Source organism: Nothobranchius furzeri, chromosome 7 (genome assembly GCF_043380555.1).
Source record: "Nothobranchius furzeri strain GRZ-AD chromosome 7, NfurGRZ-RIMD1, whole genome shotgun sequence".
Classification (NCBI taxonomy): domain Eukaryota; kingdom Metazoa; phylum Chordata; class Actinopteri; order Cyprinodontiformes; family Nothobranchiidae; genus Nothobranchius; species Nothobranchius furzeri.
In genome coordinates this window covers 43,575,322-43,588,976 of record NC_091747.1, presented here as the reverse complement: position 1 = coordinate 43,588,976, position 13,655 = coordinate 43,575,322, and the positions used below count along the sequence as shown (strand labels likewise).

Below are 13,655 nucleotides of genomic sequence, written 5' to 3'. Positions count from 1 at the left end.
TATTAGGAATTTTTGCTGAGTTATTAAAAAAGAAAAACTGAAATATCACAAGGTCAGACCATTTGCTGTGACACTCATATCTAACTTTGTGCTTTCCATTTCTTCTGATCATCTTTGAGATGGTCCTACACCGTCATTGGAGTCCAGCTGTGTTTGATTATACTGACTGGACTTGATTAGGAAAGCCACACACCTGTCTAAGACTTTACAGCTCACAACGCATGTGTAGAGGGTAAATGTTGTTCCTTTTAAGCTTAATATTCTACCTTTACTTGTGACCAATAAGCTGTGATACTCTATATAAATATAGAATATCAACCTGCTCGATCTTTGGATGTTTAATCAGAAGATTCTAGGATTCTTTGCTTTTTTCAGGGATCAAACACACTTTGTCTCAATTCAGACAGAGTCAGGTTTATAAAAGATAAGAAATTTATTTTCTAAACAAATAAAAAACATGACAAGTTAACCAAGGCTACTGTGGCGGATGAATCTAAGAGGATGGGATGTGATGTATGGTGATTTAATGGTGTGTGTTTATCAGAACCTTGTATCTAGAAGAACTGAGTTCTGGGTGTGAAAAGGAATTTGGTTTGCATTAAACTATGAAGTTGGTTCTTATCAAAATGGCATCAGACGCAATCTGTGTGTCTACCTCACCCTTTCTTTGGAGACCCTCTTCGCGGATCCGGAGGTCAGGGAGGTCGGATGACCGCTGGGCACTGAGGTTTGGTAGATTACCCGCAGCACCGACTCTCCAGTCCAGAGATGTTTCCGAGTCACAACTGATAGATGAAATGGTTTGCATCTAGAAGGACTCTTACGGAGTCTGAACTGTATCAGCTTTATTCTGCAAGAGCCGTTTGCTGTGTCAGCTTCAGCGTATAGCAGGTTTTTGACAGCTTGTCAAAAATGCTCTGGGTTAAAGAGGGTTCGCTCCGGATGGCCTGTCCGTAGCTTTCTCTAGAACTGACTCACCGTCTAGTGAGCTCTGCTTTTATATTCTCATATTATGATTTCTTGGCCAACCGGGACGTGCCATGTTAAGGGGTGTTAACAAGCAAACCTCAGAACATCATGCCTTCTTTCAAATACAGGATGCTCTGATTTGTGGCTAAAAAAATATCTATGTGTCATGACATTTAACTTAACTTTAATTTATCTCTAATGAACCTTGTGTCTGAGTTCAGATAATGATTCACTTGTCATATCAAACATTACTGATCATATATATATATATATATATATATATATATATATAAATCTTTCAATGTAATAACATTCATTTCAAACTTCAGTAATTTAAGCACAGATTAATCAACCTTATTAATTTAAGCACAGATTAATCAAGACATTATTATTAGTCATCAACCATTATTGTTCATTTCATTTCACGATTGATTAACTCATATGGGCTGAAAATAGTCCCTTTATTCAGAGAGTGAGCAATCCTGCAGTGTTATCAAAAGAAGGCTTTGTTTGGGAACACAGCCTGACATCTTGTTCCTCCTGAAATGTCAACAAGGCTGCAGTATCCTTCTGGGCTTGTTGGAAGCTAGGATGTAAAATCCACTTTAGAGAATGGAATCTATGTCTGCAGATGACCGGTGGCATGTGGGTCAATCTGTAGGTGAAAACTGACCATTGCTGGATGTTACACATGTCAGAGCAGATGAGAATCATGAGGTCAAAGGAGCCGCCTGAAGATCTCAGAGACAGAATTGTGTAGAGGCACAGATCTGGCCAAGGTTACAAAAACATCTCTGCTGCACTTAAGGTTCCTAAGAGCACAGTGGCCGCCGTAATCCTTAAATGGAAGATGTTTGGGCCGACCAGAACCCTTCCTAGAGCAGGCCGTCCAGCCAAACTGTGCCACCGGGGGAGAAGAGCCTTGGTGAGAGAGATAAAGAAGAACCCAAAGATCACTGTGGCTAAGCTCCAGAGATGCAGTCAGGAGATGGGAGAAAGTTGTAGAAAGTCAACCATCACTGCAGCCCTCCGCCAGTCAGGGCTTTATGGCAGAGTGGCCCGTCTGAAGCCTCTCCTCAGTGCAAGTGACACGAAAGCCCACATAGAGTTTGCTAAAAGACACCTGTAAGACCCGATGGAGAGAAATAAGATTCCCTGGTCTGGTGAAACCAAGATAGAACTTTTTGGCCTTAATTCTATGCGGTATATGTGGAGAAAACCAGGCACTGCTCATCACAGTGAAGCATGGCGGTGGCAGCATCATGTTGTGTGGGTGTTTTTCAGCTGTAGGGACAGGAGGAATGGTTGCACTCAAGGGAACAATGAATTTTGGACAATTACAGAGATATCCTGGACAAGAACCTTCTCCAGAGTGCTCAGGACCTCAGACTGGGCTGAAGGTTGACCTTCCAACATGACAGTGACCCTAAGCACACAGCTACATTAACAAAGGAGTGGCTACAAGGCAACTCTGTGAATGTTCTTGAATGGTCCAGCCAGAGCCTTGACTTAAACCCAATTGAAGATCACTGGAGAGACCTAAAAATGGCTGTGCACTAACATTCACCAACCTGACAGACCTGGAGAAGATCTGCAAGGAGGAATGGCAGAGGATCTCCGGATCCAGGTGTAAGAAACTTGTTTCATCTTTACCAAGAAGAATCATCGCCATATTAGCTCAAAAGGGTGCTTCTATAATGAGCAAAGGGTCTGAATACTTAGGACCATGTGATATTTTAATTTTTCTTTTTGAAAAAAGTCTTTGATAGATTTTTTATAAATCTGCATAAGGAGCTTCTGCTGTGTGGTAAAGTTGCTAATGGTTAGCTTCCACAAGCCATGCTGTTCTCTACTGTTTCCTGTTTCAACACATTTGCTGTGGTCCCTTGCATAAACGAAAGCCTTGTGAATTGATCTCTGTGGGAAAATCAGCTCTCTTGTTCTCCTGTTCAGGAACTAGAAGGTTGACAGAAGAGGTGAGCAGAAGACAGCTGGTTTTGAAGCCTTATTTTCTGATATTCAGATATCTCACCTCTGATTGTTTAACACCAACACAACTCTACCATGGACTCGGTTTGCTCTGCAATGTTAATGTTTTATCGCCACAAATAACTCAAGCCTGAAAGAGTTGTGATGTGATGGAGATGCTAATGCTGATGGATAGGAGTCCATGAATGCAAATTTTCAACGTGAGGCAGAATTAACTGACTTTTCTAATCCAAGCGTTTACCCAGCAATGTTCTATCAGCGGCTAATGCTGGAAATAAGGGTATAGATGTTCATGTTCAGCCTGCATGTGACCGATCATAATTAAAAAAATAAGTACAAAACGGTAAAGTCTCTTTATTATCCTTGTTGTCACAGCAGCAACAACATTCATTAAAAGAGCAAAAACGGAGCGTAAAAAGTAAGAATAAAGAGTGAATGACAACAAACAAACAGAAGTATTTTATGTAAAACACTCAAGGATTAAAAATGCAAAGATACAGTATAAACACATTTTAAGGAATAAAAAGATTTTAAAAAATTAGACATAAGTAACAAATATCACTGATGTGTTTCTTATTTCAAAATTACTTGCTCGTGTATAACTTGGTTATTGTTATTGCAGATTCTGTGTTTATGCAAAATGAAAAGGTTCAATAATACATATAGATGGGCACATTTGCCGTCATTTTTTAATAATTGTTGAGTTTGGCCCGCAACTTCGTCCCAGTTTTTCGTTTCGGCCGAGTTCGAATTCGAGTTTGACGGCCCTGTTGTAGAGTGACCAAATACCTAAAGCTTTAAGAAAAAAGGGTTCTTTGTGTTCTATTTTGAAGGTGAGGGTTTCCCTTCGTCATGACGTATCCTCTGATCGGAATGACGCAGGCTGCTCCTATTGGTTTACGTCGACGCACGAGGCCTGTAGTTTGAAAGCTGCACGGGCCTTGAAAGCTGTACTGTTAGCAACATTACGAACAAAGTTATACTATTTTGAAATAAATCCAAGATATCTTGTAGTCAGTTTGCGGCAAGACGACAGCTACGTTAAGGGGAATGTTGTCAACACACGGAACGGAAGTCCGGCGGGATGCAAGACCAGAGAGGCGTCTTTGAATGGGAAGTTTTTCGTGACTGACTTGCCTGGAACTCTACGCAAGGAGAAAGGAAAGCTAGCTGGCTAAGTTGCTAGCGGGTAGCTAGCGGCAAAGTTGCGTGCTATTCACTTCCTTGTTGCACATTGGATTTTAATGGATGGCGAGAAGTTTACGTGGACAAGAGCTTTTGTTCGTTTTTGGACATTTTAATACTGCCTGATAAATGGATTAAAAGCCTCTCGTGAGCTGTTATATTTGGGTAGAATGGTGTTTTAAAAGATTCGGTGCTGATCCGGGCCTCATGAAATGGAATCAGACTCCGTAACCGTTAGCTAGCTTCACTGATTAGCTGTGGCTAACAAATCCGTCCTGGAATGCAATGGTTTAGTATGGACTGCCTCTATAACATAGCACCTCATTTGTAACGGAGTGTGGTGGAGTCTTTTGTCGCCAAGTGTCACTACTTTGTGTGGGAGCTCATTTGTGCTCGCTTTGTCATGGAAATGTATAGCTAATATCTTGCTAACGAACTGATTGTGCTGAGAAGTTGGCTAACTTAGCCACCTAGCCCAATGTTCTGTTCAACGACACAACAAGGGACATAGTTTACGTAATTCTCAACGTACAACTAGTCAGAACTTCGTCATTGATTTTCTATTTCAAGAATAAATGCCTAACTCGGAGGTGCTTCGAGAGGGTCGGAGACGAAGCCCCTCTGGGCAGCGGAATGCTAACAGGCAGGACAGACGGAGTAAACCGGGGAGCGGTGCCGCTCAGCGAGACAGGCACCGGGAAAAGAGGCGCTTGTCGGCGTCTCGGAGGAAGAAACGCAGGCAAGCCAGGAATAGAAACTTGTGGCCAGCTGGCACAACAGGAGACATCGAGAATGATCGAAGTAACGCTTTTGAAAAGGAGCTTGAACTTCGGACACTAGTAGAGTATGACGACGTGAGCTCCCAGTCGGAGCGTTTCTCTGGAAGCCCCTCTCCTAAATCCTACCCTCATGCGGACAGCCTGTCAGTGGATCAGCTTAGCGATGCTGACTTTGGGGAGTATAATGGACCATCATCCCCTGACAGAGGTCGCCTGGGAGGCCGAGAGGCAGTTTGCCTCCGTAAAGACGCCATAACAAGAGTACCATGTGCTAAGAGGAAACAAGAAAAGGTGGTAGGGAAGAAAAAGGAGCGTCAAAGTCGTGAGAAAGAGCCTTCCAAAGTCAGGAGCGGGGGTAACCTGAGCACCTCTAAAAACCACAGAGACACTGGAAAGAGCAGTGACAAAAACAGTAAGAGGACTTCTGCAGCCCAGGCCTCCCAATCTGGAGATAAAAAGGACTCAAAAAGACACAAAAGTAAAACAAGATCTGACAAAGAGCCCCCATCTGCCTACAGAGATGCTTTACAGTCTTACAGAGAAGAACGAGAGGATCCGAGGTCCTACAGGAGAAGTCCTGCTCCTAAAACTGAAAGTCCCTATGGGACATCCTATTCATGCAGCTACCAGTCTCCTGGTGGGTATAACCAGATATCTAGAAGAAGTCCAACTTATGGGAGTAAAAGAGCTTCTCCCAGTTCCACGTACTACAGCCGGGACATAGATGTGTATGGAGCGTATGGTGCTTCCAAGTCACCCAGCTCGTACTCCAGCAACAAGAGGAAGAGGTCCCCAACAAGCCCAGCCAACTGGCGAAGGTCACCAAGTTATGGTCGACACAGTCCGTATGAACAAGGAGAGTTCGTCTCAAGTCCTTATAAAAGCCGCAGGAGATCTCGCAGTCCTTATCGGAAGTCGCTGAGCCCAAGTCCCGATGTCAGGTAAGATCAGACGGGTTTCTGTTGAGATAACTCGGGACGCGCTGAACATCTGTCTGGGTTTGGTGCCGTTTTACTCAGTTCCAACACTTCACTCACCAGCTGCCTAGTTAAATAAAAGACAAAAACTAATCGGCTTCTAAAAAAACTTGTGGGGTTTGACACCCATCTACCTCCAGCCTGCTGCTGGAGCTATTTATTCTTTAATATTTGTTCTTGTGTTACGTGATAATGTTGGGTTATTTGCCTTTTTGTTTTTGTAATTATTACATTTTTGCTTTTGTACAAGGCCCGTGGTGTTAGAACAGAGCAGCAGCAGCTGAGTGACAAACATCACACTGCTGCAGTGGCTTGTTTATTTTTAAAATTCCCCCCAGTCAGCATTACTTCTGAGTGGAAGCCTAAATACAGATTTTTAAAAAATATTTTTTTGCAAAATTGGATTGCACAATAATTTTGTTCAGCAAAAAAAAACCACACATTACATTTTTTTGTGATCAGTTTGAAAGGAAAAGATTAATCAGAATAGTCTTATCAGCTCTGTGAGTCTATTATATCCCTCCTAGTCCGTCACGGGCCCTAAAGTTAGCGGACGAACCCAAGCGCCTCTTCGTGTGTTTTTATCATAACTGAGTTTGTGTTGCTTCCTGTCCAGGCGAAGGTCACGTAGCAGAAGTCCATATACAACCTCAAGGCCTTCACGCTCTCACAGCCGCCATCGCCACTCCCGTTCCCGCAGCCGCCCCTCCAGTCTTTCGCCGAGCACGCTCACGTTCAAATCCAGCCTCGCCGCTGAGCTCAGCAAGCAGAAGAAGGTTAAAGCTGCCGAGGCAGCGGCCAAAGCCAAGAATGCGAGCAACACGTTGACTCCAACCGAGGGTTCCTCATCGGTTCCTCAGCCCAGCCCTAAACTAAACCACACATCCAGGAAGGGACGTCCCCCCTCACCACCTCAACAAGAGAAGGGCCCCAGAACTCCCCCCTTGTGCCAGCCTCAGTCCCCTGCTAACAAGGTGTCCAAGAGGACCACGGAGCACCAGAACAGTAGGGACAGAGATGGGAAAGGGAGGGATGACTCCGTACACAGGGACAAGAGGAAAGCAGCAGCATCTGTGCAGAGCAAGGACAAGGATCGAACCACCGCTCCGGTTATTTCTACTCTGCTGTCGCTGCCGTTGCCCCCAGCAGCTGCTGAACACTCGGAGAAGGGAGACAGGTATGAATATCCCGATCACACGTGTGTTTTTGTGGTTCTTTATCAGTCATCGTTCTCATGCGCCCTCAAACAGCTTAAAGGACATCTCAGGAAAAAAGAAGATAGAGAGGAAGGCTCGTCAGCTCCTGGCGGACCTGCCGCTGCCCCCCGAGCTTCCTAGCGGCACGTCGTCCCCTCACAGTCCTCCTGAAGACAAAAAGTCCCAGACGCCTCGTCGAAGACCCAAGTAGGTTTTAATAATTCTCTACAGCCCCTTTTCTTCTCTTGGCCTCATTAAAATGTTTGCTTTTCATTTCTAGAATCTGTGGCCCAAGATTTGGTGAGATCAAAGAAACTGAGATCTACTGGGGGAAGCGGTGTGTGGACAAGTTTGAGATCATTGGAATCACGGGGGAAGGCACCTACGGTCAGGTGTACAAAGCTAAAGACAAAGACACGGGTACGTCACTCGTCATCTCTGCTGTTTTCCACGGCGACATGTTTATGCAAGTCACTGACTCGGCTGTTTTAAAGGCCAGCTAACACTCGACCCTCTTCTATTTATTAATTAGGTGAAATGGTGGCTTTGAAGAAAGTTCGACTGGACAACGAGAAAGAGGGCTTCCCGATCACAGCCATCAGAGAGATAAAGATTTTGCGGCAGCTCAATCACAAGAGTATTATAAACATGAAGGAGATCGTCACCGACAAGGAGGACGCCCTGGACTTCAGGAACGATAAAGGTGGTGTTTGTTAATTTAGTTCTGTTGATCAGGAAACGCACATCTGTGCTGACTCAGGCTTGTCCCTCTCACCCTAGGGGCGTTTTATCTGGTGTTTGAGTACATGGACCACGACCTGATGGGTCTGCTCGAGTCGGGCCTGGTCCACTTCAACGAGAACCACATCAAGTCCTTCATGCGACAGCTGCTGGAGGGCCTGGACTACTGCCACAAGAAGAACTTTCTGCACAGAGACATCAAATGCTCCAACATTCTCCTCAATAACAAGTGAGACTTTCTTTGGACCAGAATGTAAACACACGTGCCTTGTCTCTCTTCTTAACTTTGATCGGTGTTCTCTTTCCACCAGAGGTCAAATAAAGCTGGCAGACTTTGGTCTGGCTCGACTTTACAACTCCGAGGAGAGGTGAGTGCGCTAACATCGGCGGTTCTTCAGTCTGCCATTGATCATGATTTTGTCACCAACAACCACGTCTTCCCTTCCAGTCGGCCATATACCAATAAAGTCATCACACTATGGTACCGGCCCCCGGAGCTGCTCCTGGGAGAAGAGAGGTACACTCCTGCTATTGACGTGTGGAGCTGCGGGTAAGAGCACGCCACTCAACCTCATCGTTGTAGTTTCCATAATCATGATTAATACTTTCATTTGTTCTCTACAGCTGTATCCTCGGGGAGCTGTTCACTAAGAAACCCATCTTCCAGGCAAACCAGGAGCTCGCACAGCTGGAGCTCATTAGGTCGGTGTCCGCTGGACTCTCACAGCTGGGTCTCACACCGGCTAGTTATGGGGGATGCTGACAAGCAGATGGCACAGCTACAGAGATTTGTCAACACCACACCTGCAAATTAGTCACTTTTTGGCACATATTGACGTTTTTGAGACCAAAAATGGCGTCACGTGAATTGTGTAGATTTGAAGTGTTTTTATTTTTGTCCTGGCAGATTCGGTCGGTCTTTAAGGGTCAGTTTTCAGAGAAAGAAGGGGAATCCATCTTTTTCACATTATCTTTGTTGCAGCGTGTCACACATCATCTATCACAAAGACAGCATGCAAAAAACTCATTACATCAAACTTCAGTGTTTGTTTATGAAAGGACATGTCTGCCATTTTGAATTCTGTTCCTTTACAACATCATATCAGACCTCCCTGACTGATGAGCTGACGGCTAGTCCAGGACTAACCCAGAACAGCTTTGATTTTCTAAAGCTCACAGCAAACGTTTCATAAACCTTCACACAGCTGATGCTTTACGGGAGTGTGCTCATACTGCCCAATAGCATATCAATCCTGAAGGACATTCACTCTTTCTCTGATTTTAGGCCATTCAGGAGGTGATATAATTAGGTTTAAAAATAAACACTTCAACATGTTCGTGTGTGTGTGTTCCAGTCGGATATGTGGCAGCCCCTGTCCAGCTGTTTGGCCAGATGTCATCAAGCTTCCCTTCTTCAACACCATGAAACCAAAGAAGCAGTACCGGAGGCGCCTCAGGGAGGAGTTTTCTTTGTGAGTTCTGCTTTATTCTTTGATTCTGCCTTCCTGAGAGTCGGGCTTCCCCTGTGTGATGGTTCTGTTGCTGTCCAGCATCCCGCCTACAGCTCTGGATCTGTTTGACCACATGCTGAACCTGGACCCCAGCAAGCGCTGCACTGCTGAACAAGCTCTGAGCAGCGAGTTCCTGAAGGACGTCGATCCAGACAAGATGCCTCCACCTGAGTACGTTTTGTTGTTGTTGTCCACACGCTGACCCCACAGCGTTATCAGACCCTTGACACCTGAACTGCGTCCCTTTCTGCAGTTTACCGCTGTGGCAGGACTGTCATGAGCTGTGGAGTAAGAAACGGCGGCGACAGAAGCAGCTGCCAGAGGAGCTGGTGGCTCCCAAGGCGCCTCGCAAGGAGCTCGGCCTCGACGACAGCCGCAGCAACACTCCGCAGGGTTTCCCTGCTGCTGGAGGCGTCAAAGCCCAGAATGCAGCTGCATCAGTGCTGCTCGGTGAGCTTCACCACGCTTTTATCTTTAGCTTCTGCAGAATTAGGAGTGAGTCTTTAATTCAGCTTTGTTAACATTAAAAAAATTATGTTATTTTTATTACAGATCCAAAGGGTCCAAACTCCCAGTTCACCCAGGAGCAGCTGGCGGTCATCCTGAACCTCTTTGGTCAGCCCAAATGTTCCATCAGCACCGCCCAGTTGGTCCAGTCTATGAGCACAAAGGTCAACCAGGAGACGTTACAGCAGCTCACTAAAGCCGTGGCTCCCTCTGATCCGTCTGAGCCCCCCCCTCAGCCTCCCCAGCTGCCCGCTCCAGCAGGAGTACCCCGCACCCCCCCCATGCCCAAGCCTCCGTCGCCCCCCATGTCTGCCCCGTCTAGCGTTCCAGAGGGCGAAGCCGCCGCCACCGCCACGCAGACGGCCATGACCATGCTGCTAGCTCAGCTGCTGCAGGCTCAACAGCCTCAGAGGCAGGAAGTCAGCGATGGCGTTGAGGGAATAGAGGGCGCCGTTCCAGCAACAACCGCAGCACTTCTACCTCCAGAGGTCAAACAGCCCCCAGAACCAAGTCCTGTTTCTCCAGGTGAGTTTGTTTCACATGCTGGGTTTCTGCAGTCTGGGAGATGTAAATAAACAGATAATACAGAATTTTCAGGCTTTTTTCCTGTTTCATATACAGGTCCTTCTCAAAAAATTTGCATATTGTGATAAAGTTCATCATTGTCTGTAATGTACTGATAAACATTAGATTTTCATATATATTAGATTCATTACACACAACTGAAGTAGTTCAAGCCTTTTATTGTTTCTAATATTGATGATTTTGGCATTCAGCTCATGAAAACCCAAAATTCCTATCTCAAAAAATTAGCATATTTCATCTGACCAATAAAAGAAAAGTGTTTTTAATACAAAAAAAGTCAACCTTCTAATGATTATGTTCAGTTATGCACTCAATACTTGGTCGGGAATCCTTTTGCAGAAATAACTGCTTCAATGCGGCGTGGCATGGAGGCAATCAGCCTGTGGCACTGCTGAGGTGTTAAGGAGGCCCAGGATGCTTCGATAGCGGCCTTAAGCTCATCCAGAGTGTTGGGTCTTGCGTCTCTCAACTTTCTCTTCACAATATCCCACAGATTCTCTTCGGGGTTCAGGTCAGGAGAGTTGGCAGGCCAGTTGAGCACAGTAATACCATGGTCAGTAAACCATTTACCAGTGGTTTTGGCACTGTGAGCAGGTGCCTGGTCGTGCTGAAAAATGAAATCTTCATCTCCATAAAGCTTTTCAGCAGATGGAAGCATGAAGTGCTCCAAAATCTCCTGATAGCTAGCTGCATTGACCCTGCCCTTGATAAAACACAGTGGACCAACACCAGCAGCTGACATGGCACCCCAGATCATCACTGACTGTGGGTACTTGACACTGAACTTCAGACATTTTAGCATTTCCCTCTGCCCAGTCTTCCTCCAGACTCTGGCACCTTGATTTCCAAATGACAAGCAAAATTTGCTTTCATCTGGAAAAAGTACTTTGGACCACTGAGCAACAGTCCAGTGCTGCTTCTCTGTAGCCCAGGTCAGGCGCTTCTGCCGCTGTTTCTGGTTCAAAAGTGGCTTGACCTGGGGAATGCGGCACCTGTAGCCCATTTGCTGCACACACCTGTACACGGTGGCTCTGGATGTTTTTACTCCTGACTCGGTCCACTGCTTCCGCAGGTCCCCCAAGGTCTGGAATCGGTCCTTCTCCACAATCTTCGTCAGGGTCCGGTCACCTCTTCTCGTTGTGCAGCGTTTTCTGCCACACTTGTTCCTTCCCACAGACTTCCCACTGAGGTGCCTTGATACAGCACCCTGGGAACAGCCTATTCGTTCAGAAGTTTCTTTCTGTGTCTTACCCTCTTGCTTGAGGGTGTCAATGATGGCCTTCTGGACAGCAGTCAGGTCGGCAGTCTTACCCATGATTGCGGTTTTGAGTAATGAACCAGGCTGGGAGTTTTTAAAAGCCTCAGGAATCTTTAGCAGGTCTTTAGAGTGAATTAGTTGATTCAGATGATTAGGTTAAAAGCTCGTTTAGAGAACCTTTTCTGATATGCTAATTTTTAGAGATACGAATTTTGGGTTTTCATGAGCTGTATGCCAAAATCATCAATATTAGAAACAATAAAAGGCTTTAACTACTTCAGCTGTGTGTAATGAATCTAATATATATGAAAGTCTACTGTTTATCAGTACATTACAGAAAATAATGAACTTTATCACAACATGCAAATGTTTTGAGATGGACATGTATTTAAAAAACTCTGACTTTAAAAACATCGACAGTTTCTCCAAGTGGCACCAACGAAGTCCTGTAAAATGTATACTAATTATTTGTCTCAGATGTTAAAAATTGTCCAAAAACTAAAAATGAGTCGGGAGACAATTTCCAACTTCTGAAATCTGAAAGTTTTTTGTTTTGTTTTATTTGTTTTAGTGTCTGAAGTAGGCGGAGTTCCCATCCTACCTCCAGACCAGAGACCACCTGAGCCTCCAGAACCACCCCCCCATGCCGACCTGGACTACCGGCAGCCCCCGCCTGAGCCTCAAATGGGCCATGCTCCTCCCATTGCCTCAGCACATGGAGGTGATGGAGGCCGTCCCCCGGAGCCAGACTATCCCCCCCTCCCTTCTACGGAGGGTTCTGGGTACGGGGCGGAGTACGCCCACCCGCCTCCTCCTCCCTTTGCTCCTGCTGTGTTCGCGGACAGCTACATGGGTCACATGCTGGGTGGAGGCCTGCCCCCTCACACCTTGAGAGAGGTGTTCAGTGGGCCTGGACAACCTGCCCCCTCATCCCAAGCTTCTGGGGTTCTGCCCCCTCCCCCGCCTCACCCAGACCCTTTCCCTCCAGCACCAGCCAATACTGGTCCCAGTAGCATGGTGTTCAGCGGGGACAAGGACCACCGATTCGAGTACAGTCACAGCTCCATCTCTAGGGACGCACCACCCAACCCGAGTGCGATCCACCTCTACAACCACACCATGGCTCGGCAGGACGGCATACCTCCACCCATCCCAGCGCCAGGACAGCCGTGGGGCTCTCCATCACAAGTCGGGGCCCCGCCCCTTCCTCTGGGCTTTGTTCCACATGTAAACTCAACAGCAGCGATCAGAGGGCGAGGGCTGCCCTTCTGAGAGACTCGGTGGGACCGGAACAGAGCAGCCGGCTCTGGAGATGCACATTCATTTTAATAACTTAAATCTGTATTTTTTCTTAATCTGGAGTATGTTGCAGAAGGACCGCTGAATAACACCAGAGGAGCTTTTGTTCCTCGTACAATGTTTTGTATTTTTTTGTAATCTACTTTTCAGTCTTTTAAATTAAACTTTGACCTTTTTTGGACGTTCGTCAGGCGGGGTACATTTTATTCTACCGTAGCCTTTTCCTAACGTTCTGAGGCAGAGTAGTATGTTTTGCCGTACTGTCCGAAGTAGGCAGAAGCTGTTTTTGGCTATGAAACCATCTGACGGATGATGCCGAGTCCTTTCATTTGTGACAGAGATTGTTGTTGTATGACTGGTTGGGTGAGGCTGTTGGGTAGGATGTCCACGTCTTGAGCCGGCGCGTGGGACGTCCACGTCTGGAGCGGAGGACAAAGACCGGTAGCGCTTGTTCAAACAGATCTTAATGGGAAAAAGGCTGTTTTTACTTTGAGTTCCACACGAATCTTCGGCTGTAAAATAAAGAGCAAAACAATCATAATCAGATAAAAGGAAACAACTGTTCTTGTACTAAAATGAACTGTCCCCCTGTCCCCCTCCTTTTGGCTAAAGTTTATTAAATAAATCCCAACTGTGTCATTTCTGTTGTTTTCGTCTTG

General features: G+C 46.0%; 1 protein-coding gene across 1 annotated transcript; it reads left to right on the top strand.

Moving 5' to 3' along the window:
- Window positions 1–4,503: 4,503 nt before the first annotated feature.
- cdk13 (cyclin dependent kinase 13) lies at window positions 4,504–13,184 on the top strand. Its single transcript, XM_015954793.3, has 14 exons — window positions 4,504–5,863; window positions 6,516–7,076; window positions 7,150–7,302; window positions 7,376–7,515; window positions 7,628–7,798; window positions 7,876–8,065; window positions 8,148–8,204; window positions 8,285–8,386; window positions 8,461–8,538; window positions 9,192–9,308; window positions 9,387–9,518; window positions 9,601–9,797; window positions 9,900–10,379; window positions 12,269–13,184. Exons 1-14 carry the CDS (start codon window positions 4,719–4,721, stop codon window positions 12,967–12,969), a joined length of 4,224 nt encoding a protein of 1,407 aa, XP_015810279.3. The 5' UTR covers window positions 4,504–4,718; the 3' UTR covers window positions 12,970–13,184.
- Window positions 13,185–13,655: the final 471 nt, after the last annotated feature.

Bases quoted from the DNA above. Each gene is read 5' to 3' on its own strand.
- cdk13 (XM_015954793.3), top strand. From the start codon at position 4,719: ATGCCTAACTCGGAGGTGCTTCGAGAGGGTCGGAGACGAAGCCCCTCT. The intron at 5,864-6,515 runs GTAAGATCAGAC...CTTCCTGTCCAG, and splicing joins AGCCCAAGTCCCGATGTCAG to GCGAAGGTCACGTAGCAGAA. The intron at 9,519-9,600 runs GTACGTTTTGTT...CCCTTTCTGCAG, and splicing joins GACAAGATGCCTCCACCTGA to TTTACCGCTGTGGCAGGACT.